The following is a 27,047-nucleotide window of genomic DNA, read 5'->3' as shown; positions in this document are numbered from 1 at the left end:
GGGGCAGGTGCTGGGCATGCAAGTTTTGGCTGGGAAACGGAATGCATGTAGCGCCCGAGTGCCCGCCGCCGGTGCCCAGCCGACCTCGCCGTCGTCCTCCCATGCCAGCAACCTGTGCATGACCAGCAGAGAGTGAGACAGGCTCGAGACCACCCATTTCCTCCCATCGCATGCAGGAGGGTTATGATCTCGGCGGCGTGGACCTGGAGGCCCTGGATGGGGAGGCCATTGTATCGGCACTCAGGCAGGCGGCCGAGGGGCTCAGGGTAGCGCGGGGCCCTGCCGGCATGCGGGACCTGGAGGCTGGCCTGCCCGCTGGCGTGAGCATCAGCGCCGCAGAGGTCCCGCCCTCCGAGCTGAAGCGTATGCTGGAGTTCCCCGCCGACTGGGGGCCCAGCGAGTGGGGTGAGCGCGATGCTGCGGGGCAGCAAAGTGCACCCTCTTTTGCGAGCCCCAGCCCTGCACAGCCCCGAGCCGGGCCGGGTTGCTAACAGTGTCCATGCTTCCCTCTGACCTGTGCACCCACCAGGCTCTGCCCGTTAACCTTACCCCCCCCCCAAAAAAAAAACAGGTCCCATCCCCTTCCTGCCCGACCGTGACACTCTGGTACGGCGCATGGAGAAGCACTGGGGGCCCCTGGACAGCTACCGCGGGATCGCCAGCAGCTCAGCCGGCGGCCTGGTCATCACGGGCGTCCAGATCGGCAAGGTCTGGATCGGCATCCAGCCGATGCTGGGGATCGAGGGGGACCCAATGCGCCTGCTGTTCGATCGGGACCTCACGCCGCACCCGCAGTACGCCGCCTTCTACCTCTGGCTCCAGGTGCCCGGGATGGGCGAGGGTCTGTGGACTGGGGTGGCGATCGTGCTCAAGGAGAGCTGATGCCTGCTTGCTGCCCTGCACATGGCTGCAGATCGACTGGCTGCAGGCCAGATTTTGGGAAAGGGGAAACTGCTGTGTGTGAAGCGCCAGGCATGTTGATCGCCCTGGTGGTTTGGGGAGAGCGCCGCGCCTACCGCAAAGCATGCACGCACCCCCCTCAGCCTCCCCCTGGCAACCCCAGCATTGCCCCTCTGTAGGGGGCGCATGGGGCGCATGCGGTGCTGCACTTTGGCATGCACGGCACGGCGGAGTGGCTGCCGGGCTCGCCCCTGGGCTCCTCGGCCCTCAGCTGGCCGGACGTGCTGCATGGCGACATGCCCAACATTTACCTCTACGCCGCCAACAACCCCTCCGAGTCGCTCGTGGCCAAGCGCAGGGGGTTTGCCACTGTGATCAGCCACAACGTGCCCCCCTACGGCCGCGCGGGGCTGTACAAGCAGCTGGCGGAGCTGAGGGAGCTGCTGGCTGACTATCGGGAAGCCCCTGGGTCCAGCAAAGACATGCGGGGCACCATCGTCAGTCTTGTCGTGGCCTCAGGTGTGGGACTGTGATGTTGGGGAGTGTGAGATTCATACCGAGAGCAGATGATTGCGGGATGGCATGGGGTCGCAGACGTTTGAGTCTAGGCGTGTACTGCAGGCAAACCCACGACTCCACCTCTCTGCAGGCCTGGATGAGGATGTGGTTCTGGAACAGGACGGGGTCACCTTTGACGCAGACATCGTGGGCGACCTTTCACTGGAGGCCTTCAACAGCTTCACCTTCCGCCTGACCCAGTACCTCCAGGTAGGGACACGGCTCGGGGGTCATGGTCCCATTCCATGCCATGACACGATTCAAGTCAAGCGCGGCGACAACCAACGCCATGCCCGACCTTACCCCCAAACCCACCCTCACATGGCAGCTGCTGGAGGGGCGCCTCTTCTCCTCGGGCCTGCACGTGCTCGGCAAGCCGCCCAGCCGCGAAGAAAGCCTGGAATACCTGGCCGCCTACTTCGGCGACAGGGTCCCACGCGAGGCGCTGGAGCGCGTGGCGGCGGGGGAGTCCGTTCAGAACGTGCACGTCGGCGGTGCGGCACATCCCGAGGCCCCGAGCCTGCTGGAGGAGGCGCAGAGCATCGCCTCGCTTCTGGGGCAGAACGGCGAGGAGCTGCGTGGCCTGACGCGCGCGCTGAGCGGGCAGTGGGTCCAGCCGGCGCCGGGCGGCGACCTGCTGCGGGACGGGCCGGGTGTACTGCCCACGGGCCGCAACATCTTCGCCCTGGACCCGTACCGCATGCCCTCGCCCGCTGCGCTCCTGCGCGGCAGCCGCGCCGCCGAGTCCATTCTGGCGGCCCACAGGTGATGAAGGGGGGAGGGGGGGGTGGAGGTCGGGGGGGAGGGGGGGGTGGAGGTCGGGGAGGAGGGGGGTGGAGGTCGGGGATGAGGAGGAGCAGAATGCCTAGAAAGGCTTGTGTCCCCCACACTCCACCTGTTGCAACCCATGCTGCAGGGAGCAGAATGACTCTGCCTTCCCCGAGACCGTGGCGGTGAACCTGTGGGGTCTCGACGCCATCAAGACCAAGGGAGAAAGCGTGGCCATCGTGCTGCACCTGGTCGGCGCCCGGCCAGTGAAGGAGGGGACGGGGCGCATCGCAAGATTCGAGCTCATACCCTTGGAAGGCAAGGCAGATGCTCTGATGTGGGTGGGGTTGGGCGGTCCAATAGCACACCTGCAAACGTGTGCTCCATCCCAGGGTGCCAGCTTCATCTGATCGAGGCATTGCGTCCATTCATGAGCTACAGTACCCTTGTCCACCCTTCGAACGCCACGATCACGCACCCCTGCCTTCTTTCCTGCCCCACAGAGTTGGGTCGGCCCCGCATTGATGTCCTTTGCAACATGAGCGGCATCTTCCGAGACTCGTTCCAGAACGTTGTGGAGCTCCTGGACGACATGTTCCATGTGTGTGGGATAGGTTGTAGCAGGGGTTTGGGGTCCACAATGAGAGTTCGTGACTCACTTGCACCCTCAGGAGGCCAGCTGGCCACGTTATGCTGGCACCTTAATGGCCCTGCATCTCATCTCTGGACGAATGTCTATGTGCACGCTGCAGAGGGCGGCTGCCACCGATGAACCCGAGGACGCCAACTTCATCCGGAAGCATGCACAGGAGATGGCAAAGGAGGGCCACTCTCAGACAGCAGCCCGCCTCTTCTCCAATCCCAAAGGTCAGTCATGTGGTGGTGGAGGGGGGGGGGGCCCGTTGCGATACCAATCAGCATGTTTGGTGGGGCCGTCTGAGCACACGGATATCATGAGGGTGAAGCTGGCTCCGGCCCATGGGTGGCACCTGGAGCGCCCTGGCACCACAAACGCTGCCCAGATGCCAACCTCCCCGCCCTTCGGTCCCCAGGCGACTACGGCTCCATGGTGAACGAGCGCGTCGGGGCCTCCAACTGGGAGTCTGGCGAGGAGCTGGGCGACACCTGGTCCTCGCGCAATGCCTTCAGCTACGGGCGCGGCGGGGAGCGGGGCCGGGCTCGGCCTGAGGTGCTGGACTCCCTGCTTTCCACCACGGACCGCGTGGTGCAGACGGTGGACAGCGTGGAGTACGGCCTGACCGACATCCAGGAGTACTACGCCAACACGGGCGCCCTGCGCGCCGCGGCGGAGACCGCGCGGCGGCGGCGCGGGCGGGAGGGCGTGGGGCGGGTGGGCTGCTCGGTGGTGGAGGCCACGGGCCGGGAGGACACCCCCCCGCGGGAGCTGGAGGAGGTGCTGCGCCTGGAGTACCGCTCCAAGCTGCTGAACCCGCGGTGGGCGCAGGCCATGGCCGCGCAGGGGTCGGGCGGCGCGTTCGAGATCAGCCAGCGCATGACGGCGCTGCTGGGCTGGGGGGCCACCACGCGATTCGCCCCCGGCTGGGCCTGGGACCAGGCGGCGGAGACATACGCGCTGGACCCCGACATGGCAGACAGGCTGAGGGAGGCCAACCCGGAGGCCTTCCGCAACCTGCTGCGGCGCTGCCTGGAGGCGGCGGGGCGGGGACTCTGGACCCCGGGGGAGGGGGTCCTGGAGGGTCTGCAGCAGCTGGATGCCGACATGGATGCAGAGCTGGAGGGTGTGAGGAGATGATCATGGGGACCTGATGTGGGCGAGGATCGTGTTGTTTGCCGTCGGCATCGCTTGAGAGACGCCTGTCAGCCGCAGCGCCGCTGTCAATTTGTATTTGTATGTCGGGGCGAACCCCACATGCGAGTCATGCACATGGGGGACCAGCGACACATAACGCGGATCTACCAATCGTCTGATGCAAATCACACGTCTCTTGAACGCGCTGCTAGATTGCCGTGGATCTTCAATATGAAGGAATGGCAGCGCGGTGGAACCATCTGAGGGTGAGGCACTGGACAGCAGTGCGTCTCTGTGGAATGCCGAAACGTGCCGTCTCGCCCGAACTGGTAGATCTGACCTCCTCCCCCAAGCGTCAGCTTGTGGACGCCTCATCGCATGCCGCTGTGCCTGAGGAGAGACAGTGCGTCCGGGCCGCCAGCTCCTCCCATCGGTGGCCCGACTCCCCCTTCCACCTGATGCGGGTGAGGGGCCTACCCACATGGGCAAACGAAGGATCCCTGGGCATCAAGCTGAGCGAGGTCGTGGCCGGTCCCATGCGCACAGTCCTGATATCCAATTATGTGAGTGGCGTTGCCGGATCAGAGATCCTGGCCAGAGGGGGACAGGTGGTGAGTGCTCGCGCCTGCAAAACTCGCTGTGATCCGTGTGCAACCATGTACTGATGCGCGCATCCTCCAAGCATGCTTGCATCTGGCTGGACGGCCCGGGCTATGCTTTCACGCACCCTCGACCCTCCATCGCAAAAGATGCTGGACTTTGCATGGCTGCTGAGCGCCTGTCCTGACCTGGCGCGGGCCGAGCGCCTGATCATAGTGCATGGAGAGGGTCAAGACAAGTAGGTTTGGTTGGGAGTGATGCCGATGTGTGCGGCATGTCTCGGACATCGGCCACCATTAGGTGCACAATGCCATTGATTGCGCTTTCGTGGCCAGGGCTCAACCCCGACACCCCCTGCCACCGACAGGGCGGCAGCCGTGGCGCGTGAAGTCCGGGAGGCTGGCCTGGCCAGCAAGACGACCATTCACCAGCCACCGCTGCCCATTCCTTATGGCACGCACCACAGGCAAGAGGAGGAAAGGGCTGGGTTGGGGGCCTGAGCCTCCGGGATGGCTGCCCTGGCCTCGTTCATGGAGATGGGCGTTCCTTGCTGGGAGGGGGGGTGCCACACTGACCCACGCATGGTGCCGCTCCCGACACACCAATGCACCCTGTGCACATCCCGGCCACCCACCCCCATCATCCTCGCATTGCGCAGCAAAGCCTTTGTGATCCTGTTTGAGCGCGGCGTGCGTGTGGTGGTCCACACAGCCAACCTCATCTACCCGGACTGCAACAACAAGACGCAGGCTCTCTACACGCAGGACTTCCCCCCCGCGCCAGATGCCACTGTGAGGGGCTTCCATTTCTTCGTCATACATTCCTCGAGAGGCGTTTCAGGCCCCTGACACAGCCGCTGCCCATCGCTGCCGGTTGTGGAAGATCTCACATTGTCCTGGACCTCCAGCCTGGGTCACCGCCACCCACTGGCATCCCCACTGCAGGCCAGCCCATTCCAAGAGTCCCTGCTGGGCTATCTCGCCCGCCTGCGCATCCCAGCTTCGGCCTACGAGCCCCTGCGCCGAGCACTGCAGCGGCACAACTTTTCCTGTGCGAGGGCGGCCCTGGTCGCGTCCGTCCCAGGCTACCACCAAATGGGTGTGTGGGTGGATGTGGCGGTCTGCCTATCGACCGGTTTCCTCTTGGCCTACAGCCTGCACCTGGGCGCCTGCAGAGTACAGCAGGGTCCTTGGGCGAGTCAAACATGCCCACCTCCCGTCTGTCATGGAGGCAAGCCCCCCACTCCTCCACATCCCCATGATCTCAGCGGCCGGCGACCCGCCCTGGGGCCACCTGTCCCTACGCCGAGAGCTGGCCCGGGAGACTGCCTTCCAGTGCGCGCATGCGTCTACCCCCTTCCTGGCCCAGTTCAGCAGCCTCGGCTCGGTGGACGCCAGTTGGGTGGACGCCGAGCTGGCCGGTTCCGCCGGAGCGGGGGCCTGGCGCGGGGAGGGGGGAGGGACGGGCGGGATGCGGGCCCCGCCCGGCATCGCCACCCTGGTCTGGCCCACCGTGTCCGAGGTCCAGAACAGCCTGGAGGGGTGGCTGGCGGGACGCAGCGTGCCTGGCCCCGCCTCCAACGTCTGCAAGCCCTTCCTAGAGCGGTACTGGCACCGGTGGGGGGGCCAGCCGGTGGGGCGGCAGCGGGCCATGCCCCACATCAAGACCTACTGCCGCTTCGATGCAGCGACGGGGGAGGTGCCCTGGTACCTCACCGCCTCGCACAACCTGTCAAAGGTGGGGTGGCATTGCATTTGCTGCAAGCGCCAACCTTGCAGTTTCTGGGGCTGCGTTCTACTCCATCTCTTTCGTCGTATTTGAATACCTCACCTCCAAAATCCGTTACTCCCTCTCAACCCCTCAGGCAGCGTGGGGCGTGCTGCAGAAAAAGGGGACCCAGCTCATGGTGCGCAGCTACGAGCTGGGTGCCCTGCACCTGCCCAGCCTGGAGGCGGCCTACCTGGCCTCGCAGTGGAGGGGGTATGATGCAGTGACCGGGGCCTGCACAGAGCAGCCCATGCCAGGTGGGGCTGTGTGTGGGTGCAGGGCGAGCCAGTTGTGGAGGTGGAGGGGCAAGAATGGTCCTCAGAAGAGTCTGCACTGGGGATGAGTGTCACACATTCCCACAAAAACTCAAGAACCCTTTCCGTTCCTCGGCAGGTGCCGATCCAGAGCGGCTGCGCTTCGTGGCATGGAAGCGGGGGGGTGCTTACACGCCCAGCGAGGACGCGGAGGAGTGTATCAGGGTCCCCATTCCCATCCCCTACACCCTTCCACCCGCTCAGTATAAGAAACCTGAAGACACTGCCTGGGCAGTGGACTACCCCTGGCCAGGCCTGGATCACTTTGGCTGCACAGTGGAGGCGCCATATGGCGCCTTCTACGGCCTCACAGAAGACATGGAGTGGGCAGACTTGGGCAGGAGGCCGTGACGTTGGCAAAGATTTGCTTTAAGGTTGCTTTTTAGGCATTTCGTTCCAGGCGTCACAGTATGTAGAGACTCTGCCATGCTGTGGCCCATCGTCTGCTGAGGAATGCTCTGCCTCCCGAGATCAACGCGCCCACGCTGGGAATCTTAGGGCGCGAGATAAGTGGCGAGGAGTGTTTAAGGCATGGCAGGTCTGATTGATACATTCAATCTCATAATTGTGGTAATGCTAAGCATCTGATCCTGCCTGGATGGTCTCCCTCGGCTGACGCGGAGGAGTGTGCGCGGCGACTGGCTGCCGATGGAGCCGCTGCTGTGAAGCCCGCCGCCTCGCTGACACCGGAATGGCGATACCAGAGGCGGGGGCTAGGACCGATTTGAACAGATTGCAGGTATGCGAATGGCATCCTGGGACGAGAGGGAGCATCTCTTGGTGCCATGTTTCCACGCAGTGCTCACAGGAGGAACGCCACACTCACCCGCAGACTGATCAGACCAGTTTCTTCGTCATCAGGGTGGATGCCTCCCCCTCCACCACCGCCATCCCTGGCGGCACCTTTGTGACGGTGGAGTCGGGGCCGTATCTGAACCTCGACAGTGCTTTGCATTCCCTCCAGCACCCCCGCCAACGGGTACGGACTTGCATCTGTATCCTTGCGCTGAAAGGGGAAGGGGTACCCATGAGACCAGTCCTGCACGCTGGATATGCTGCATTAGGCTATGGTAGTGTCTTATCATAGCTCAATGCATGTCCAACAACAGGCACATGTGGCTCCTGACATTGTCTTCCTCCACGAGAGCGTGCCGGTCTGGATACTGGACGAGCCTGTCCCGGCCAAACCCCGCATGCTCATCACAGCCTCCCACCTGGAAGCTGCGAGAGCCATGAGGTGAGAGGTCGTCTGCATGCAGGGCATGGGAGATGCAGTCGCGGGTGTGAACCAACCCTACCTTGTTCTGCACATTTTGGGTCCTGTAGTCATCTGACCTACGCGTGCCCCAGCCTCTCCAGCGCCTCAAGCCTGGACACCCTGCCGCGCGCGCAGGGAGCCATCAGCACCTCCGAGCCAGCTGAAACCCTTTCCCAACACCGCGGAGGTGGAGCTGTGGCCCCCACGGTCAGGCAGGCAATCTCATGCGCACGCCCCCGTGGAACCCAGGGGCGCGGCATGGAGAGTGGATGGTGGCGGGTTGGTGGTGTCGCCTGGTGGTCCCATGGTCACCACCCCGTTGCAGCGGGCGGCTGCTCCCAGGACCTTGGACAAGGCCATGTCTCCCGGGTCACACTGCGCCCCTTCCCACAAGTGATGAGGCACTGCGTGAGGAACTCCGCGCACCTCTATTAAAGTGTTGTTATCAGGTGGCATCTGCAAATTCACATCTGCTCTCCCCCTCTCAAACCCCTGTGTCTTCTTCGCTGCTGTTCCTGCTTCTCCGAAATGATGTATCATGAGCGCTGAGACACGCGCCGCACTGTGACCTATTTAAGGACTCACTTGGTCAGTCGAGGAGTGGGTGTGTGGTGTGAGCTCACAGCATGGGCCATGGGCATGCTATTGCTAACGCTGACGTGTCGCTTTCGGCAACTTTCCGAGATGATGCCTTTGCGACGTGACGTGACAATTCCCCGGAGGGCATGGAGCCCTGCCCTGGACACGGGAATACCATCGAGACATATCACACAAAAATAATATCTAGAGCTCGTCTGGGACTCCGCAGCCAGCCCTCACCGGCCAGATTGCAGACACTCGGGACGGGAGGTCCACGAGACCCCACCATGTCCCGTCGTCAGGACGTTCTGGCTGGCCACCTCTCGGCGAACCCAGCCCAGAATGATGCGGTGGCCCCCTTTCCCACCTCCGCGCGGGCGCACCGCCAGCTCCCCCGGTTCGACGCCACGTTGATGGAGCGTTACATGGACCCCTCCCACCTGCTGAAGGAGGAGGTGTACGCCGTGTTCCGGGAGCACCCGGAGCTGCTGGTGAAGGAGCTGGAGGCCCTGTCCAAGGAGGAGCACCGGGAGCTGGTGCGGCGCTGCCTGCGCGCGCTGCTGGCGTCGGGGCAGAGCCCATTGACGCTGCTGGCCTCCGACCCCCGGCGCTACTTCTACCTGGGCGAGCTCATGTCCCTGGTGGACCTGAGCCTGACGGTGAAGATGGGGGTGCAGTACAGCCTGTGGGGCGGCAGCGTGCTGAACCTGGGCTCGGAGGAGCACCGCCGCCGCTACTTCGACGCCATCGACCGCTTCGACCTCCCCGGCTGCTTCGCCATGACCGAGCTGCGCCACGGCTCGAACGTGGCGGCGCTGCAGACCGAGGCAGTGCTGGACGTCGAGACCGACGAGTGGGTCATCCATACCCCCGACGACGGCGCGCTCAAGTGGTGGATCGGGAACGCGGCGGAGGACGGTCTGGCCGCCACGGTCTTCGCGCGCCTCAAGGTCCCTGCGGCCTCCGGCCGCCGCGAGCTGGACGACCACGGCGTGCACGCCTTTGTGGTGCCTCTGCGCACCGCGCCGGGGCGCCTGGCTCCGGGCGTGGACATTCAGGATTGCGGCTACAAGGTGGGCCTCAACGGCGTGGACAACGGCGCCATCCGGTTCACGCATGTACGCGTGCCGCGCGGCGCACTGCTGGACCGCTTCGCCAGCGTGGACCGCGCGGGGCGGTACTCCTCGCCCATGCCCTCCGCGGCCAAGCGCTTTGCGGCCACGCTGGGGGAGCTGACCGGTGGGCGCGTGGGTCTCACCGCCGGCAGCCTGGGCGTGCTCAAGGGCGGGCTGACCATCGCCATCCGCTACTCCGCGCAGCGCCAGCAGTTTGGCCCCGGGGGCGCAGCGCCGGAGGTGGCGGTACTGGACTACCCCTCCCAGCAGCTGCGCCTGCTGCCCGCGCTGGCCACCGCCTACGCGCTGACCTTCGCCAAGGACGCGCTGGTGGACAAGTACGTGGAGATGAAGCGCACGCGCGACGAGGCGCTGACGGCCGACGTGCACTCGCTCAGCGCGGGGCTCAAGGCCTACACCACCGGGTTCACCGCCGCCACGCTGTCGGTGTGCCGCGAGTGCTGCGGCGGGCACGGCTACGCGGCCGTCAACCGTCTGGGCGCCCTGCGCTCCGACCACGACATCTTTCAGACCTTTGAGGGCGACAACACCGTCCTGCTGCAGCAGGTGGCTGGCCTGCTGCTCAAGGAGTACCGCGACTCCTTCCGCGGCTCCCCGCTCGCCGCCTCCTGGTCCTACCTGCGCGCTGCGCTGGGCGACGCGCTGCCCGCCAACCCGCTGCTCGCGCACGACACCACGCCACGCCACCTGCGCGACCCGCGCTTCCTCATCTCCGCGCTGCGCCACCGCACTGCGCGCATGCTGCACACCGTGGCCGCGCGTCTGCGCAAGCACACGCGCCGCCACGGCGCCTTCAAGGCCTGGAACAGGTGCCTGCTCCACCTCCTGGTGAGGGGGCTGGCGGGAGGGGGGGCGGGGGGTGATCATTGGCAGGGTGGGGACCGGGGGCTGAAGAGGGGCACAGGAGAGCTCCCGCGGCACGGTTCGGGGAGAACCCGCCGTCCCCACGCGACACCCATACCCCCCCTCGCAACTGCCCAGGACCTGGCCCGGGCGCACATCGAGAGCGTGGCGCTGGAGTCCATGTACGCGGGCGTGCAGCGCTGCAACGACCCCGACTGCCGCAGCAGCCTCAAGGCGCTGGCGGACCTGTTTGCGCTGTCGCGCATCCACGCCGACATCCTGTTCCGTAACGACGACTACCTGTCCCCGGAGAAGGCCAAGGCCGTCAAGCGCATGGTGGAGTCGCTGTGCGGCGAGCTGCGCGGTGTGGCGGTGGCCCTGGTGGACGCCTTTGGCATCCCGGACCATATCCTGCGAGCGCCCATTGGCCTGGCCAGCGCGCAGCACGACCCCTACGGCGAGTACCTGGCCGCCACGGGCTGGGAGACCTGAGCGCGAGAGAACGAGGGGATGGAGGGAGCAGCAGGAGGAGGGGGTCATGGGGCAGGACGATGACACGGGCGGTGCATCGTGTCACCCTCCCAACCCTCCCTCCCCGTCTCCTCAGGGATCGCACTCCCACCCCCACCGTCTGGCATCCAATGCATGCACCCCGACGTAGTAGACACCCCTTCTAGCGCGACAAACTGCACACTTTCCTCCGTGCTCGGAATCCCTTAGCCCGCGACGTAGCGCTGCTCTTCTCCTGCCCATTCTTGCACACCGGTGCTGTAGCAGTACGTAGTCCATAGCATGCCCAGCCCAGGAAACAACAGCAGGCAGCGGTCCAGGCCTCACGTCTCCAGCCCCAGCACCCGGCTCCTCTGGCCCAGAGCCCTCTCCAACACAGCACGAGCCCGCCTCGCTTGCAGGGAAGTTGGCCGGGCTGCCCGGAGTGGGATGGGCTCCGCCACCCCAGGGCCCCGTCCCTCTGGCAGCGGCGAAGCCTCCCTGCCCCTCGCGCCTGCCTGGGCCGCCGCCTCCCCGGCGGCCGTGGCCAGCAAGAACTCGTTGTCTGTGATGGGAGGCGGGAGGGTGGTGGGGCCAGCCTGGGCCAGGGGAGGTGTAAAGTTCCACCCCGCTGTCCCAGCTTGTATGTGCTCCCCCAACCGGGCGCTCCGCGAGCCCACCTGCCCCCTGCAGGGCCTGCAGCAGCTTGGCCCGGCGGTAGCCGACCACCACCACGTCCAGGGACAGGAGCCCCGCGGCAGACGCTGACTCAGCGCCCTGGGCGAGCTGGGCCAGCTGCTCCGTCATCATCTCGGAGAACTCGCCCAGCTCGATCTCCCCCGTCCCATCCTTGTCCACCTTGTCCAGCAGGGCGGCGATGCCAGTAGGGCCGATGCGGATGCCCAGAAGCTGTCGGGCGTGCTGGGCGGGTGGGGCCGCTGGTGGTGTGAGGAATGGGGGGAGCGGGGCAGTGTGTATGGAGGTGTTGCACACCAGGGTCCACATCAGCGCAGCCAGGGTGTGCCCCCCAGCTTTCAACACAACGAGCTGTCCCTGCGGCTTACTCCAAAGGCGTCGGAGAGCTCGCTTGCATCGATGGCGCCCGAGGCATCGCTGTCCATCATGTTGAAACACATCTCCATGTCGGCGAGCTGCTGTGCTGTCATGCGGGGACGCACGGTGCGCCCATGCACCCGCAGCCATTTGCGGATGGAAGGGCTGAGGAGAGGGAAGGCCTCCTCCAATCTCCGACCTGGGGGAGGGGCGCATGCCGGGGTACCTGGGCAGCCTGGCAGTGACCCGACCCCTAGTGAGACCCTCCCCAGGGGTCCCCTGAGGGAGATGATGCAGGATGATGGCCGCTCTTCAAACAACACTTCACACGTACCATCATGCTGTGCTATGGTCAAAGGTCCAAGCTCTGACACTGATTGATCGTCGACGGGGCGGGGCCCGAAGGGCTGGTCCCGAGCGCCGTCATTGTGGGCGGAGAGCAAAGGGACTTCTCCTCTCATTCACTGGGCGTGAGTCGAAGTCACCCTGGAGGTGAGCAAGTATCGAGCAGCCCCTTCGGAATTCCCATTCACCGTGGCTCCTCTCAATGACGACTCCGACATGCCCGAGGTGGTAGCGGGAAGCCGGCTGTCGATTCAATTCCTGGCCCATCGCCCCTGCCACGCCTGCTGCCTTACACTGCACATCCAGATGGGGAGCAGGACCCCGACCTACACACTATCCTCCCCTGCGGTTCTCTTGCGCCGCTCCTATCGCCATATGGACAGGCTGTCCTGCTGCTGCCCTCCCGCCGGCTGCGCAAAGCCGGGGAAGCCCTCGAAGCCCGGGGGCCTGGCAGGCGGGCCCCCCGCCCGGGACCCCGGCCGCTGCCCCGCCTCCTCGGCGCCAAGCCAGGTGTTCAGCGCGAGGCTCGCCGCGGCCCGCGCATCCGTCAAGCCCCTGGAGCCCGCCCCGCCCGCTCCCGCGGCGGCCGCGGCGGGCGAGGCCGGGCGGGACACGTGCGCTTCACCGTCCCGCCCCCGCCCCGCGCCGCCGCGCGCGGCGGCCAGCTCCGCCTCCAGGGCGTGCAGGCACGCGCCCAGCGTGTCCACGGCGTGCTCCAGGCTGCATCGCCCCCCCGCCAAGGAGGCGCGCAGCGAAGCCAGCAGCGCCCCCGCCGAGGGGGAGGGCGTGGCCAGGGGGACGGTCACCTGGCAGGCGCCAGCGATGGGGTCCTCACCGGGGACGGTGGTGGCCCGGAAGTGGACAGTGTGCAGGGTGCCGGGGGCCGTGGGGAGCGGGGGCGGGCACGGGCTGGGCTCGTGCGTGGACGGCGCGGCGAGCAGCGCCGGTGCCTGAGGCTCCTCAACCACGCGCTGCTGGGCCTGCTGCGCATGGGCCTGCCGATGCTGCGCAGGTGGCTCCGCCGGCGCGCGCTGCTGGGCCTGCTGTGCCTGGGCTTGCCGCTGCTGCTGCTGCTGGGCGGGCGCTGCTGCCGCCTGCGCTGGCGGGATGCGCGGGCTGGGCATGCGTTGCTGGGCCGCAGGCAGCGAGAGCACCCGCGGGGCCGCCGCAGTCTGGCTCGCTCGGTTGCCGGGCCGCCGGGCAGGGGTGGGCTGAGGACGCGGCTGTGGGGCGGGGCCGGGGCTGGCCCGCACCTTGCCCTGGTAAGAGGGGTCGTAGGGCGTCCGGCACCCGGGACCTATGAGGGTGTGCATGGATGGGCAGTGCGTGGGGCCTTGTGGCATGGAGGAGGGTCGCCCATGATGAGGAGCGCCTGGGCGACCTCCGGTTCGCAATGGGCATTGGGCCTCAAGGGTAACAACAGCGCAACCACCTCCAGTAGCCAGCCCTGAATGCCTCAGACCAACCCTCACGACATCCATACATTGATTGTTGAATTCGTTCCTAATGCGCTCGTAGCAGAAGAGGCAGAGCTGGTACCCACAAGGGCACGGTACCCAGCCACTCTCCATGACATCGAGGGGGGTGATGCAAAGGGGGCACACCAGCCCATCCTGCGAGCGTTTAAATGTCAGAAGTCTCTCCGGGATGTGCGCCGGGAGGCGAGCGCCACGCATGCAGGCCCCGGCGTTGAGCACAGCGGCGCACCACTCCCCCGCTCACCCCTTCCTCCATGTCGGCCGCTCGCTGCGCGAAAGGTTCTGACCGAAGCTCGTAATCCGTGAGATAAGAGTCTGCAGCCCCAGGCTGGGACTGCTCACATGCACCCTCGAACAGCGCGCAGCGCCCTGCTTGCGATCCGAGTTTGAGTTGCCGTGCATTGTTGTTTCCATCCCAGGCCCCTTTACATCCCTCCGTCCCCATGCTGCCAATCCGAGCCTGGAGGGTACAGATGCTGCGCATTACTGGTCTTGCTGCATCTCAGGATCCCAACCATTCTCACCTGGAAACTCGTTGTAAGTCACTAACATGCCCCACCCTGGAGGTGTGTCACAGCTAGATATTTGTTAGGCGGGTCAGTCAGAGGTCGTCGTCAATTCGTTGTGGGGCGATAAGTATGTGTGTGGCGATAAAAAGAGCCCGAAAGCTTTGTTTAGTACCGTTCATGCAAGGGTAGAGAGAGAGAAAGTGACAGGGAAAGAAAACACTCAGGCCCCAGGCCGCCCTCTAACAATGTGTCGGAGGATGGCGTGAGACCGTCAAAACGAACTCCAACGTTCAGCGTAGCTTCCGGACCTTGCGCGACGTGTCCAGCCTCTGGCGGGACGGCGGCGCGGCGCCGACGGGATCCGGGATGGGGACTGCAGCGAGGCCGGTCCCCTCGTCCAGCTGCTCACGAGAGAAGTCCAGCCGTCGAGCAGGGCTGGGGTGCACCACCTCCTGCCGCTGAGGGTGGGTGCGGTGCACGTCTGCCGCGCTGGGTACCAGGGTATGTGCGAGGACCAGGGAGGGCGGCACGCTCAGAGGTGGGTGCGCCCCAGCCTTTATTTTCTTCCGGGCCACTTGCTTCTTCTTCGGGGCGGGGGGGGGCTGACGGATGTCTACTGGTGGAAGGCCCTGTGAAGCAGGTGTGCAGCAGGGGGAGGGCGAGCGGGAGGGGGTGGTCCACTCGCGGGTCCCCGTCTGCGGAGGGGCGGTGGTGATTAGGTGAGCTTAGGTGTCCATCTCGACAGGTCCCGAACGGGCAAAAATCTGGGCGAACTGGTCGACTCACCAAGGGGTCGCCTGCTGGCGACGAAGCAGGCCCTGGAAGGGCCGATGGCGCCCCGTCACTCTCGCATGATGTGGTGGCAGCCTGCGGGGGCGCAGATGCGCAGTAGTTGGAGCAACGTGACCGAGGGTGTGGGCGCGGCCCTGCAAGACCTGCGCAGCGCCAGGTGCATCACGTATATAGCAATGTCCGTTATCACCTCAGATTCGGAGCCTGGGGGTGACTGGAGGGCCATTCCCAGGCGTCAGGCACTTGCTCTGGCACCAGAGCGCGAGCCAGGTCACAGCCACGAGTATAGCAACATGTCCCGGCAAACTGCCAGATATCGATACAAAGTACCAAGCAAGGCATGCGTCATGGAACAATGCAAGCTGTGAGGCACACAAGAGCAACAAGTTGGGCCAGTTCGGAGGTGCGTGATGGGACCCCGTCTCATACCTAGCGCGCCGGTCCTTTCTTATCTCCCACGGCATCAGACACGTCCCCGTGGGTCCAAGAGCGAGAGATGGCTCCACCTTGATCAAAGAAAGCAGTTTAGAAACCTCTCAGAATTTGGGCATGGATGTAACGGGAGTTCTTCCTTGTAGCCCTTGGTAATCGAGTACCAGGGCCGCCACACCCACTCCCTGACCACCTGCTTCCACCTTCCTCTACGAGGCAACGGCAGTATCAGCGGAACGGTAGGAACGATCGAAGAATTAACGACAGCATCTGTGGAACTGGCAGGTGTCTTGAGTCGCAGTGTTTGGCCTGATGCTGGCTGAATGTTCACTCTACCCTCTCGTTCTGCGTGGCGTCATCATGACAGACGGCCATAAAACAGCGCAATGACACCATCGCTGTAAGCAAGCATAACGAGATTAGTAGGACATGGCTTCTGCCCTGTCACGGTAGATAACTGTGCTCAAGTGTCGATCCGTTGTGGGCTTCGGTTGTCCGGCCTGGGCAGGCCTTCCCAACTCTGCCAGTGCAGGCTCCATGCAAATATCATGCACGCCACACCATGGAGACGCGCGGCAATGCATGAGAAGACGCTATCAGCGGGTTTCGTGTCGGATATTTCCGCCAGTGGCTCGGATATGCGTGTGAGTGTCGGCAAAGTGTCTTCAGTGCTGCTGCAGAGCCGTGGCGGAGTGGGAGTGGTGGGGTCTGCGTTCGCTCCAGCCAGGAGGGAGCTCAACATGACGATTAACAACCACCCAACTATGCATCGCCCAGTCGAGCGCGCTGCCAGGAGGTCATCACGGGGCCCGACATGGGGTCCATCGTCTCTTCCCTGGCCAACAGGATCTTGGCACAAGCTGCCGCGCTGAGGCCCTTAGAGAACAGGTGATGCGGGGGGGCGTCACACCAGCACCCCGGTCGATCAGGGCAACAGCTTGGCCTGGCTCCTCAGCATGACCACCGCCCTGCGCAGGAGGTACCTGGTGGGCATTGCTGGGGTGCCCGGGTCAGGCAAATCGACGCTCGCGGCGCATCTCCAGGCGCGCATAAACGCCCTGACAGGCGGGGCGGTGGCGGCCGCGGTCCCCATGGATGGCTACCACCTGACCCGCGCCCAGCTGGACGCCATGCCAGACCCAGAGGAGGCGCACATGCGCAGGGGGGCGCCCTGGACCTTTGACCCGGGGTCCTACCTCGCCACCCTGCGCTCCCTGAGGACGCCTGGCGCCGGTGAGTGGGACTGGCGTTGGTGTGCAGTGGTGGGGTGGTGCCGATGTTGGACCCCAAGTGATTACTGCCTCTGCGGTCGCTCTTTCCAGGCTGCGTGGTACACTGAGAAGCGCACATGCTCAGCGTCACAGAATGAAGACCAGGACACGCTGCACACCACTGTCCCTGGCTACATCCATGCAAAGTGCAGGCTCGCAGGCCTGCCCATCGTTTGACCACGGGGTGGGCGACCCCCGCCCAGGCGACGTCCAGGTGGAGCCGCACCACAGCATCATCCTGACGGAGGGCAACTACCTGCTCATAGGCAGGCACACGTTGTGTTCAGTGTCCTTGCACCGCCCTGATTTCCCAGGCCCTGCCTGCCTTCCTGTTCCTTGCACGATCACCAGCGGCTGACGGCCGGCGCAACCCGTACGCCCCCTCCCCCTCTTCCCCCGTCCTCAGATGAGGCGCCGTGGCGCGAGGTCCGGGACGTCTTGGACGCCTGCATCTTCCTCGCCTGCGACCTGGAGGTCGCCATGCGTCGCGTCACGCGCCGCCAAGTGGCCAACGGCGCCAGCCTGGAGGCCGCGCGGGCGCGGGTGGCGTCCAACGACCTCCCCAACGCCCGGCTGGTGGCCGCGAGCTCGGGCAGGGCATGCTGGCTGGTGCCCTCCATCCCCCACGCCGCCGAGTGAGCCCGGGGGTGGGAGCGCGGTGCGCGTGATTTACGCTGTGAGCGGAGTCCGACCGGCAGCGGGTCACAGGGATGTTACAGGGAGGTGAAGGGGTGCACAATATCAGAGGACGGTCAACATGGGGGTTCTTGAGGAGGGCACGGAGGGGGGTGACGCCCAGGGGGGTGTTCGAGATGGAAGAATGTCACAGAGTGGGAAGATGCTTGCGCCGGAAAAGCGCTTGGCAGGGGGGTCCGTGTCCAAGCGGTGATTTTGGTGAAGGACCCTGCGGCTGGGCCAGTCGGGGTGGGGAGCGGGCCAGAGGGGTCCTCAGGGTGGCCCCCACGAGGCTCACATGCGGAGCGTTGGGTCCGGCCGCTGGCACGGTGGTGCCTCGCAGAGGGCCCTCCACGCACTCAGGCGCGCTCCCAGACCGCCCACTGGTCGCCCCAGCAGCTCAGGCTCCACTCTCGCACGTTTGGCGGCTGCCAGTCCTCCGGCCCCAGCTTGCAGACCAGCGCCGCGTCGACCTCGGCCGCGTAGAGGCCGGCGCGCGCCTCCAGAACGCGCAGCGCGCTGCGGCAGTGCACGCGCGCGCGGCGCCGCGCGGCGAGCAGCGCCCGGATGGCGGCGCGCAGGCCGCCGCCCCAGGCGAAGAAGTGGTCGTGGAAGACGCAGGGCGTGCCCGGGTGGGTGAGGCAGTAGGCGTACCCCTGCGCGACGGCGTGCGCCGGGAAGGGCCAGTGCCCCTGGCTGGACCCGGTGTCGTGGTTGTCCACGAAGGTCACGGCACGCGAGGGCCAGAGGCCCACCAGCCCCGGGGCGCGGCCGCAGGCGTCGCGCAGGCGCCAGTGCTCGCCGCGCTCCAGCGCGGCCTGCAGCACGCCCTTGGTGGTGACGTCGAAGGCGGCGGCGCGCCCCCCCGCCGCGTTCAGCCAGGCCAGCAGCCGCCCGCGGTGCGCGTCCTGGTCGTGGTCGGGCGCGCCGTCGGGGCCGTAGGCCAGCCCGTCCCAGAACTCGCCGACGGCGAAGCGCGGGCCCGAGGCGCGCATGTAGTCGGCGACGTGGGCGCCGGCGAAGCCGCGGACAAAGTCCAGGCGCCAGCCGTCCAGGCCGACGTCGGAGCGCAGCCAGGCCAGCCAGGCGCAGAGGTCGGCCTTGACGCGGGGGGAGGCGTGGTCGATGTTGGGCGCGGCGTGGAAGGGGGCGCCGGAGGAGGGGGCGCCGGTGCCGCCGTAGGCGGCGTCGTCGCCCACGATGGCCGCAGCGTCCCAGTCCAGCCGGCCGCCGAAGAGGTTGTAGCGGCCGCAGGGACCGCGCCGCTCTGCACAGCGGTGGTTCACCACCACGTCGCCCAGCGCTAGCAGGCCGTGGGAGTGCAGCGCGGCCACGCAGGACCGCAGCGCGGCCTCGCTGCCGTAGGCGGAGTCCAGGTCGTACAGGTCGCTGGGCAGGTAGCCTTGGGGGCTGACCGAGCGGGTGGGTGGGGGCAGCCAGACCGCGGTGAAACCCGTGTCGGCGATCTCGCCCGCGCGCGACGCCAGCTGGTCGTACCAGCCGTGCCGCCAGGACTCCCAGTTGAAGCCCTGGAGCAGGACCTCACGCCCGCTGCCCTCAGGGGCCGGGGGCGGCGAGGTGGCGGCCGCGTCCCAGGCGCCGGAGGTCAGCCCCTCGCCGCGGGGCCAGAGGGTGCTGCAGGGGCTGGAGCCGCTGCGCGCGCCGGCCAGTCTGGCGTGCTGCGCCTCGCTCACGCCCTCCAGCTCCCGCTCGATGGCGCGCAGGCGTTGCCAGGCGGACAGGGGGTGCGCCTGGCGCGGGGGGGGGAGGAGGGGGGAGGGTGGTGATGGGCGTGGGGTTGAGGGGAGGTAGAACGTGTCTCTGGAACGGGGACAGAGCCAAGACGCAGGACGGTGTAGGATGTGTGAGACCATGGGGCACTCAGTCAGCAAAGGCATAAGCATCCCCCCCCCACAAGAACACACACACACCTGTGCCTTGGCGGGCTTGAACCTGTACTGGACCAGGGACCGCTCCGCCGACCGGCAGGCCTCCTCCAGCGTGCCGATGGTGAATGGAGCGTGCCCTGTCTGCTGTGTGGAGGGCGCGGCATGGCACCTGCATGGCGCGACGAGGTGAAATGGTGAACACTGCTCCTGCCGGGTAGGTGGGTGCCAGAAACCACAGTCGCAGGCAGCCACTCCCGAGGATTCCTTCTCAGGACCGGCCTCGGGGCACTAGAGTGAGTGCCAATACACGTACAAGCATCCGTAAGCTGTTGCCCCTCCCACGCACCTGCATCCTGAAGCCCTGACCGATACGGGGGATGCACAAGGTTTTAAACCACCAACACCTCGATGGGCCATCGCAGGGAGTGATCTGGCTGCCACTCACCCTGCAATCATCAATCGTGCTCCACTCGGGGTCCTGCTTGTCATTTTGACCAAAGAAATGCGTCCCTCTGTGCCGATCGAGCGCATTCTGAGACCTGTGCCGAACCGGCGGACGAGGCCCCCCGTGAGATTCGAATCTTGGCCATGGGACAGCCGCAAGCATGGCACTGGGTGCACCTTTCCCCTCCAGCTCGGCCTCAAAATTACATACGCTCGTCACAGGCCTTCTCAGCATGGTACTCTGTCGGGGGCTGGGCGCGCACGTCAGGCGCCGGGCAGAAAGGCCCTCATCGCCGGCCTCAGAGGCTCGCCTTGTAGGCCTCCCACCCCGCGCGGCGGTACTCTGCCGCGGCCGCGGCGGGGTCCTGCGCCGCGATGACCCCCCGCCCCACGATGATGACGTCGCTGCCGCGCTCGCCGATCACCGAGGCGGGGGTGTTGTACTGCTGGCCCAGCGCGTCGCCGCCGGCCGACAGCTGCACGCCCGGGGTCATGTGCACCAGGCCCGGGGACCCGGGCCCGCCGGGCCAGGAGGCGGGGGACACGGAGATGTAGCCCATGACAAAGTCCTGGTTGGCCTCCGCGGCCGCCACCACGCCCGCGCTGTACTCGCCGCGCGCCAGTGTGCCCTTGCTGCTCATCTCAGCCAGGAGGAGCAGGCCGCGGCCCAGGGGCGCGCCCACCTGCCGCAGCCCGTCGATGATGCCAGGGCCGGGCACCAGATGGGCGTTGGTGATGTGAGACCAGTCGGCGATGCGGTACACGCCGCCGCCGTACTGCATGACCACAGTGTTGCCGATGTCCGCAAACTTGCGGTCCTCGAAGATGAGGAAGTCTGGTGCGTGGCGGGGGGGGGGGGGGAGGAGTGAGGTTTGGGAGGGCTGCTGAGCTGGTGCAGGTGGGGACAATGGACGACAGAAAGTGCAGACAGTGCACAATCAGGGGCAACAAGTGGGTGGAACCATGGCGCAGCAGCATTGCCTGGGCCCGGGCAGGGCGTCTGTTTTGCATGCTTAAGGATGGCCAGGAGCCGCTTCCCAGCACAGACACTGCCGGCGGAGGGCACTCCAAAGAGGAGGATGAGTAGAATACACGAAAAAGAATGTGCCTGGGCACGAGGGGGCTGGGACCGGCCTTGACATGGCACGAAGCCCCGACGGGCGCCGGGCCAGGGTCCGGGGCCGGGGGTGGACTGCACGCCTTGCGGCAGCGGCCCACCCCCCCAGTCCCCAGTCCCCGGCCCGGCCCCCTCTCCCCCCGCCCCCAGGCGGAGCCCTGTCCCCGTGAGGGACAGGGGCTCGGTCAGTGTGGCAAGGTGTCAAGAGAGGTCGAGGCATGGGGGTTTGCCGGACTCTGATTCGGTTTCTTGCCATGGACAGGAGTGGGTTCGATTCACGGGGCAGTGGCCAGGCGCACCAGCCTGGGCGTGTAGTGTCGGACCACCCTCCCGCCCCCAAAGGCCCTCGCACGAGGCTCCAGCTGTGTATTGCTGTCCCGGGTCCCTCCATCAAAGAGCTCCTTCCCTCCCCTTCCGAGGCGCCCCACCGCTCAAGAATACCCCCCCGAAAAGTCGAACCAACCGTGCTTGGCGGCCAGGGCCTGGAGCTTGGCGGCGTGGTCGGGGGTCCAGGTGTCAAACACGTCCACATGGGTCTTGAGCACGCAGATGTGGGGCCCCACCGCGTCCGCCAGAGCCAGCATGTCGTTTGCGCTCTCCACGTCGGCCGCCACCGACAGGTTGGTCCGCTTGCGGGCCATGAGCCGGAACAGCTCCGCGCCCTGCGCGTTCTTGGCCAGCTCGGCGCGGGCCTCGTACGCCAGGCGCCGCGGCGCGGGCGCCGCGGCCGGCTTTGCCTCGGCCGCCGGCGCGGCGCCGGTCGCCCCCGCCGGCCCCGTCTGGTTGGCAGCCAGGAAGGCCTTGGTGGCGTCGGCCAGGCCCGCCTCCACCCGCCCCGCGGCCACCAGCACATCCAGGATGAAGGAAAGGGTGAATGCGGAGTGCAGGGTCAGGCCTTGGGATGCCAGGCGCGCCGCGCCGCCCTGCTGGCGGTCGATGAGCACGACGACGTCGCGGACCTGGAGTCCCTCGGCCTCCAGCGGGGCCACCGTCTCCTGCACCGAGGCACCGGAGGTGACCAGGTCCTCCACCACCAGGCAGGTCTGGCCGGGGAGGAAAGCGCCCTCGATGGCCTTCTTGGTGCCGTAGTCCTTGACCTCCTTGCGCCGCATGAGCATGGGCGTGCCGTGCTGCAGCGACATGGCCGTGGCGATGGGCAGTGCGGTGTAGGGCACGCCGCACATCACGTCGAAGCTGGCCGTTTGCACACGGTCCCACATGGCCTCAGCCACCTGGGTCAAGGGGTGGAGGAAAGAGGGATGGGGTTAATGCGGGAGGGGCGACACCCTGGGGAGGACCCGGAGAGGAATGGCATGTACGCCACTGGTGGCCCAGGGTATCAACAACCTCATGACATAACACACCAGTCACATCCCAGAACCCACCCGAAGGAGGACATCGGGGTAGGATACAATGACACGCAGGTCGACGTAGACTGGGGAAGTGATGCCGCTCTTCAGCTTAAATTCGCCAAACTTCACGGCCTGCGTGCAGGGAACGCAGAGCGATCCAAGAAAGGGATGGTTCAGGAGGGAGCGGTGCAATACTAAGGGTGTAGGAAGGCGGTGGGTCTAGGCAGGGCCATTATCGGCGACCCTTGTCGGACAGACCGCAGGCGCACCTGGATGTCGTGCAGCTTGAGCACCAGATCCTCATAGTCCTTGCTCGACACCGTGCCGGTCTACGGAATGGTGTGCACGAAAGCGGATGATGGCAGCGAGGCTGAATCGGGAATCCATCGGCCGGGTCCCACCATCACCCCGCGGGCGCGCACAGGCTATTCGGACTGTACCTTGGCAGGGATGACGCCGACCATGCTGATGGCCTGGATGAGAGCTGCTTGGCGTTTGCAGGGTGTGAACGATGCCCTGCCGGAGGACCGGGGCGTGCCGCCGACACAGTGAGGGAGTGCGGTGGGCAGGAGGCGGGCTGGGGTGGAGACAGCGCCGCGCCGGGGCAGCAAGCTCCTCATGCAATGCGTGGAGGGTGTAACGGTGGTGCGCCGGCCTGCCGCCTGTCTCAAGGCCTTGACAGGGCCCCACCCTGCGGTGGGAGAGGGACGGGTGTACACGTGTAGAAAGCTGGGACTGGGTCGCCAGGGCGCGCTCACCTGGTAATCGGCAAGGCGTGGGTAGGGTTTCACGCTCCCAGCCTATCAGCATGCATTGGCATGTGTATACAATACGACACTTCCGAGCGTCCTAGGTACAGGAGGCACCTCGCGTCACGATGAAGGTCGTGGCCCTCGTCAGGTGGGTGTGTGTAGGGTGTGCAGGTCCCTTTCATATACTAACAAGGTGAGGGTCGCGGTAGAATCCTCATCCTCCTGTATTGATTTCACAGTGGGGGCAAGGACTCATGCTTCACCATCATGGAGGTCACGCGATTTGGCCACGAGGTGAGGGTTCGGTAGTTGGACAGTGGGCCTCTCGGCTCACTTGACGCCTGGCGATGGGTGGCAGCTCGTATGCTGGCCCCAGGACCAAGGGGCCAGATGCACATGCCCAGCTCATGTAAAAACTTCCAAATCTCATGTCCATTATCGACCAATCCTCGATCCCACGAGTATCAGGTGGTTGCCCTGGCCAATCTGCTCCCCATGGAGGAGGGCGTCGACGATCTGGACAGCTGGATGTACCAGACCGTGGGACACCAGGTGGTTGCTGCCCTTGGTCAATGCATGGGGCTCCCCCTGTACCGCCGGTGCATCCAGGGCACCTCCAAGGATCAGGCAAGCTTGGCGTGTTCTGGCAGCACCACTTCGATTGGCGGCATTGCCGGTTGCCCTTGGCTCCACCTCTTGCAGTGCGGCCCACACAGGAGCCGCAGCGCTGTGCATTGGCACAGCAGCCTCCCCTGCTCGCCGCTCCCACACCACACCACACCCTCCCTCCAGGGTCTGGTGTACCAGCACAATGCCTGTGAGAGTGACGAGGTGGAGGACCTGTCCTGCCTGCTGGCATACTGCAAGGACCGAATCCCCGGCCTGCAGGCGGTGTGCAGCGGCGCCATCGCCTCCGACTACCAGCGCACGCGGGTGGAGAACGTCTGCGCCCGCCTCGGCCTGGTGTCTCTGGCCCCGCTCTGGCACCAGCCCCAGTCCACCCTGCTGCGGAGGATGGTGCGTGGCAGGAGGCCAGTGGCTTTGTGGGGGGCGTCCTTCGGTCCACGGCGCATGCGTGGTTGATGGAGGGGTTGGACGCGGTGCGCGGCTGGTGCCGCATTGACTTGTGTGTCGGGGTCATTCACCATACGAGGCAGGTCGGCAGTGAACTTGTGTGCGCTTGTCCTGGGAGACCTGCTGCCCTCCACCGTCAAACACGTACACCTCGGACCCTTCGTCAGACACCTCTCTTCCTGCACCGGCGCCCTCCCGCAGATCGACGGCGGGGTCGAGGCCGTCCTGGTCAAGGTGGCTGCCGCGGGCCTCAGCGTGGCTCAGGACCTGGGGGCGCCCCTTGCCGAAATGGAGGAGAAGCTGCATGCCCTCAGGAGGTAGTGCACGTGGTGTTGGGGTTTAGGTGTGTGGGGTGTGTGCCATGCAGCTTCAGCGCATGCTAGTGCAACTGGGAACATGTCCATCACACATGGCTCAGGGCAGGAAGGCACTGTCTGACACTCGTGTGCCCAAGGACAGGGATGAAACTCACATTGTCCCCTTGGGATGGCCTGTCAAGGTGCACAGGCCGGTGCTCTTCGGCCACTCCTCTGGCCCGGGCGCCACGCGGCGGGCCTCCTAGTATGCTCACCTGAGACCAGCGGATCTCCAGTGGCCCGGCCACTTCCTGATTCCCCACCTCTCCCCCCCCCACCCCCCACCCCTCCCGAACAAAACACACCCGCAGAAAGTTCGGGTGCAATGTTTGCGGCGAGGGCGGGGAGTACGAGACGCTAACCCTGGACTGCCCCGCCTTCACCCGGGGCCGCATCGTGCTGGACGCCTGGGAGGCGCGCGTGTCCAGCGCCGACAGCCTGGCCCCCGTGGCAGTTCTTCACCCCACCGCCTTCCACGTCGAGCCCAAGGGGGATGCGGGGGCCGCCGGCGCTGCCTGCGCGGCGGCGCCCGTCGTCCTGGTGCCGGCGAGCTGGCGCCCGGTCGGCGCGCCCGCGACCGACCCGGTCGCCGCGGCGGCGGCTCGGGACGCCGTGCACCTCGCGAGGGACGTCTCGCTGGCCGTTCGGTGCACGGGAGGGTACCTGGCGCTGACCGTGCACGCAACGCCTCCACCACAGGGCGGCCCGGCCGCCGACGCCGCCACCCTGCACGCCTGCCTGGCAGCCGCCGGCGCCGCGCTGGAGGCGCGCTGCCCTGGCGGCTGGAGCGCGGCGCTGTATGTGCACCTCTTCGTCCCCGCCATGGCCTCCTTCGCGGCCGCCAACGCGGTGTACGGCGCGCACCTCCCCGTCGTGGCCCCGCCAGCGCGCGCCACGGTGCAGCCGCGCGGTGCCGGCCTGCTGGTGGAGGTGCTGGCGCGGGCGGGGGCGACGGCCGCCCCGGCGCCCCGCACGCTGCACGTCCAGAGCATCAGCCCCTGGGCACCCAGCTGCATCGGGCCTTACGCCCAGGCCGTGGCGCACGCCGGGCTGGTGCGTTTCGCGGGCCAGATCGGGCTCGACCCGGGGAGCATGGGAGTGGTGCGGGGCGGCCTGCGCGCACAGGCGGCGCGCTGCCTGGCCTCCTGCGTGGCGGTGGGCGTGGCGCAGGCCACGCGCCTCCACGCCGCGCTGCTCTGCGCCACGGTCTTTCTGGCGGAGGGGGCGGGGGGGCAGGGCGCTGCGGATCCGGTGCGCGTGGTGGGCGACCTTCTTGCTGGCTTCCTGGCCGACGGGCGGAGCGGGTGGGCGGAGGATGATGGTACGGCGGGCGGGGCAGAGGGCGGCGTGGGGGGCGGACCAGTGACCGGACCGACTGCCGAGGGAGGCCCCGCCTCGGCCCCTGAGGGCCGAGATGGTGGGCGACTGGTGTGCGCCTCCTCTTCTTCGTCAGCGTTGGTCGACGAGGCAGGCAGCATGATGCAGACGTGCCGCGCGTCGCTTTCAGAAGACGACAAGGATACAGGTTCGGTGCCATTGGATGCATACCTGGAGCCGCCCCAGATGCCGCGGCGGCACTGGCAGCCCCTCATCACCTACATCACCCTGCCCCAGCTTCCGCGAGGGTGGGCAGGCACATATGACGGGGTCCGACGGGTGGAAGGGGACATCAGGGGATCTGCAGTGTATGATCCCGACTTGCAACCACAGTGCTCAGGGAGCACGGAGCTGGCTCCCGCTCCCACCCCATCACTCCTTCCGCCCATCTCACAACTACAGGGTGCTGGTGGAGATTCAGCCCACTGCCCTGGACTCCGCCGTCCTGGGACCTGAGCAGGACAGCAGCAGCAGCAGCAGCTGCAGCAGCGGTGGCGAGGAGGGCGCGTCCACAAGCTGGGCTCGCCGGCTGGAGAATATGGACCTGGGTTCGGGCGGCCCCTCTGAGATCCCTGCCCTTGCAGCCTCGCAGTGCATGGCACAGGGCCTCGCCTCCCCCGGGCGCATGGCGCAGTGGCAGGTCTGGCTGCCGGCCGGCGCGCCGCTGACACGCGCCGGCGCCGAGGCCCTGGCGACCGCGGCACGGGACGGTCTGCGTCGCAGCACACTGAAGGAGAGCGACCTCGTCTGGGCGCGCATCTATGCCATCGAGGTCGGCGAAGCGGGGGTTTGGCCGGACGTGGAGCTCGCCGGGGCGGCCGTTCCCGTCATCCAGGTGGCGCGGCTGTCCTTGGCCCGGCCGAGCAACGGCCGGGGTCACGCACTGGAGGAGGCAGGGGCAGTCCTGGAGCTCTGGGCGGCAAGGGGCCTGTGAGCGACGCGGTGGAGGGAGAGCGGCGGCGATGTGCCAGTGCTGTCAAGGAGCTTTGCTGTGCTCGGATTGAGGAGACGCGCGGCACTTGGCTGACAGGACTCTGGCAACGATGCTATGTCCTGCTTCAATCAGTGCCATGTACAGCCCTGTCAGACCCCAAGACTCTGCTTCTCAAGTCGAAATCAGACATGCCCCCGTCCAGCATAATCAGTGA

General features: G+C 66.4%; 9 protein-coding genes across 9 annotated transcripts in view; 5 read left to right on the top strand and 4 right to left on the bottom strand.

Moving 5' to 3' along the window:
* Window positions 1-4,000, top strand: part of F751_6494 (Magnesium-chelatase subunit H) — a gene marked incomplete at both ends in the record, with an annotated part of 7,072 nt that extends 3,072 nt beyond the window's left edge. Inside the window, 10 exons of the mRNA XM_011403722.1 lie at window positions 177-405; window positions 572-822; window positions 1,080-1,419; window positions 1,550-1,668; window positions 1,787-2,223; window positions 2,375-2,567; window positions 2,732-2,827; window positions 2,979-3,093; window positions 3,279-3,460; window positions 3,599-4,000. Coding sequence (XP_011402024.1) covers window positions 177-405; window positions 572-822; window positions 1,080-1,419; window positions 1,550-1,668; window positions 1,787-2,223; window positions 2,375-2,567; window positions 2,732-2,827; window positions 2,979-3,093; window positions 3,279-3,460; window positions 3,599-4,000 — 2,364 coding nt within the window. The remainder of the gene's footprint in view (window positions 1-176; window positions 406-571; window positions 823-1,079; window positions 1,420-1,549; window positions 1,669-1,786; window positions 2,224-2,374; window positions 2,568-2,731; window positions 2,828-2,978; window positions 3,094-3,278; window positions 3,461-3,598) is intronic.
* A 236-nt stretch (window positions 4,001-4,236) lies between these two features.
* F751_6493 (Tyrosyl-DNA phosphodiesterase 1) lies at window positions 4,237-6,583 on the top strand (the record flags this gene model as incomplete). The annotated part of the gene is made up of 6 exons (XM_011403721.1): window positions 4,237-4,560; window positions 4,747-4,835; window positions 4,965-5,063; window positions 5,256-5,388; window positions 5,542-6,334; window positions 6,462-6,583. The coding sequence occupies 6 exons, from the start codon at window positions 4,237-4,239 to the stop codon at window positions 6,581-6,583; spliced, it is 1,560 nt and encodes a 519-aa protein (XP_011402023.1).
* Window positions 6,584-8,751: 2,168 nt separating this feature from the next.
* F751_6491 (hypothetical protein) lies at window positions 8,752-11,034 on the bottom strand (the record flags this gene model as incomplete). The annotated part of the gene is made up of 1 exon (XM_011403719.1): window positions 8,752-11,034. One exon carries the CDS (start codon window positions 11,032-11,034, stop codon window positions 8,752-8,754), a length of 2,283 nt encoding a protein of 760 aa, XP_011402021.1.
* On the top strand, window positions 8,803-10,986 carry F751_6492 (Acyl-coenzyme A oxidase, peroxisomal; the record flags this gene model as incomplete). Its single annotated transcript, XM_011403720.1, has 2 exons — window positions 8,803-10,479; window positions 10,633-10,986. The coding sequence occupies 2 exons, from the start codon at window positions 8,803-8,805 to the stop codon at window positions 10,984-10,986; spliced, it is 2,031 nt and encodes a 676-aa protein (XP_011402022.1).
* Window positions 11,035-11,327: 293 nt separating the features above from the next.
* Window positions 11,328-12,125, bottom strand: F751_6490 (putative calcium-binding protein CML8; the record flags this gene model as incomplete). The annotated part of the gene is made up of 3 exons (XM_011403718.1): window positions 11,328-11,548; window positions 11,664-11,892; window positions 12,048-12,125. The coding sequence occupies 3 exons, from the start codon at window positions 12,123-12,125 to the stop codon at window positions 11,328-11,330; spliced, it is 528 nt and encodes a 175-aa protein (XP_011402020.1).
* A 4,423-nt stretch (window positions 12,126-16,548) lies between these two features.
* On the top strand, window positions 16,549-17,502 carry F751_6489 (Putative uridine kinase; the record flags this gene model as incomplete). Its single annotated transcript, XM_011403717.1, has 3 exons — window positions 16,549-16,825; window positions 17,016-17,144; window positions 17,270-17,502. The coding sequence occupies 3 exons, from the start codon at window positions 16,549-16,551 to the stop codon at window positions 17,500-17,502; spliced, it is 639 nt and encodes a 212-aa protein (XP_011402019.1).
* A 395-nt stretch (window positions 17,503-17,897) lies between these two features.
* Window positions 17,898-19,779, bottom strand: F751_6488 (Alpha-amylase type B isozyme; the record flags this gene model as incomplete). The annotated part of the gene is made up of 3 exons (XM_011403716.1): window positions 17,898-19,247; window positions 19,470-19,568; window positions 19,774-19,779. The coding sequence occupies 3 exons, from the start codon at window positions 19,777-19,779 to the stop codon at window positions 17,898-17,900; spliced, it is 1,455 nt and encodes a 484-aa protein (XP_011402018.1).
* Window positions 19,780-20,170: 391 nt separating this feature from the next.
* F751_6487 (Uridine 5'-monophosphate synthase) lies at window positions 20,171-22,804 on the bottom strand (the record flags this gene model as incomplete). The annotated part of the gene is made up of 6 exons (XM_011403715.1): window positions 20,171-20,706; window positions 21,452-21,680; window positions 21,819-22,220; window positions 22,374-22,472; window positions 22,610-22,669; window positions 22,781-22,804. 6 exons carry the CDS (start codon window positions 22,802-22,804, stop codon window positions 20,171-20,173), a joined length of 1,350 nt encoding a protein of 449 aa, XP_011402017.1.
* Window positions 22,805-23,217: 413 nt separating this feature from the next.
* On the top strand, window positions 23,218-26,833 carry F751_6486 (Diphthine-ammonia ligase; the record flags this gene model as incomplete). Its single annotated transcript, XM_011403714.1, has 10 exons — window positions 23,218-23,240; window positions 23,332-23,386; window positions 23,561-23,644; window positions 23,885-24,109; window positions 24,368-24,483; window positions 24,834-24,999; window positions 25,222-25,452; window positions 25,555-26,147; window positions 26,302-26,308; window positions 26,492-26,833. The coding sequence occupies 10 exons, from the start codon at window positions 23,218-23,220 to the stop codon at window positions 26,831-26,833; spliced, it is 1,842 nt and encodes a 613-aa protein (XP_011402016.1).
* Between the last annotated feature and the right edge of the window lie 214 nt (window positions 26,834-27,047).

This window comes from Auxenochlorella protothecoides (assembly GCF_000733215.1).
Source record: "Auxenochlorella protothecoides strain 0710 unplaced genomic scaffold scaffold90, whole genome shotgun sequence".
Classification (NCBI taxonomy): domain Eukaryota; kingdom Viridiplantae; phylum Chlorophyta; class Trebouxiophyceae; order Chlorellales; family Chlorellaceae; genus Auxenochlorella; species Auxenochlorella protothecoides.
This window is presented reverse-complemented; position numbering and strand designations above follow the sequence as displayed.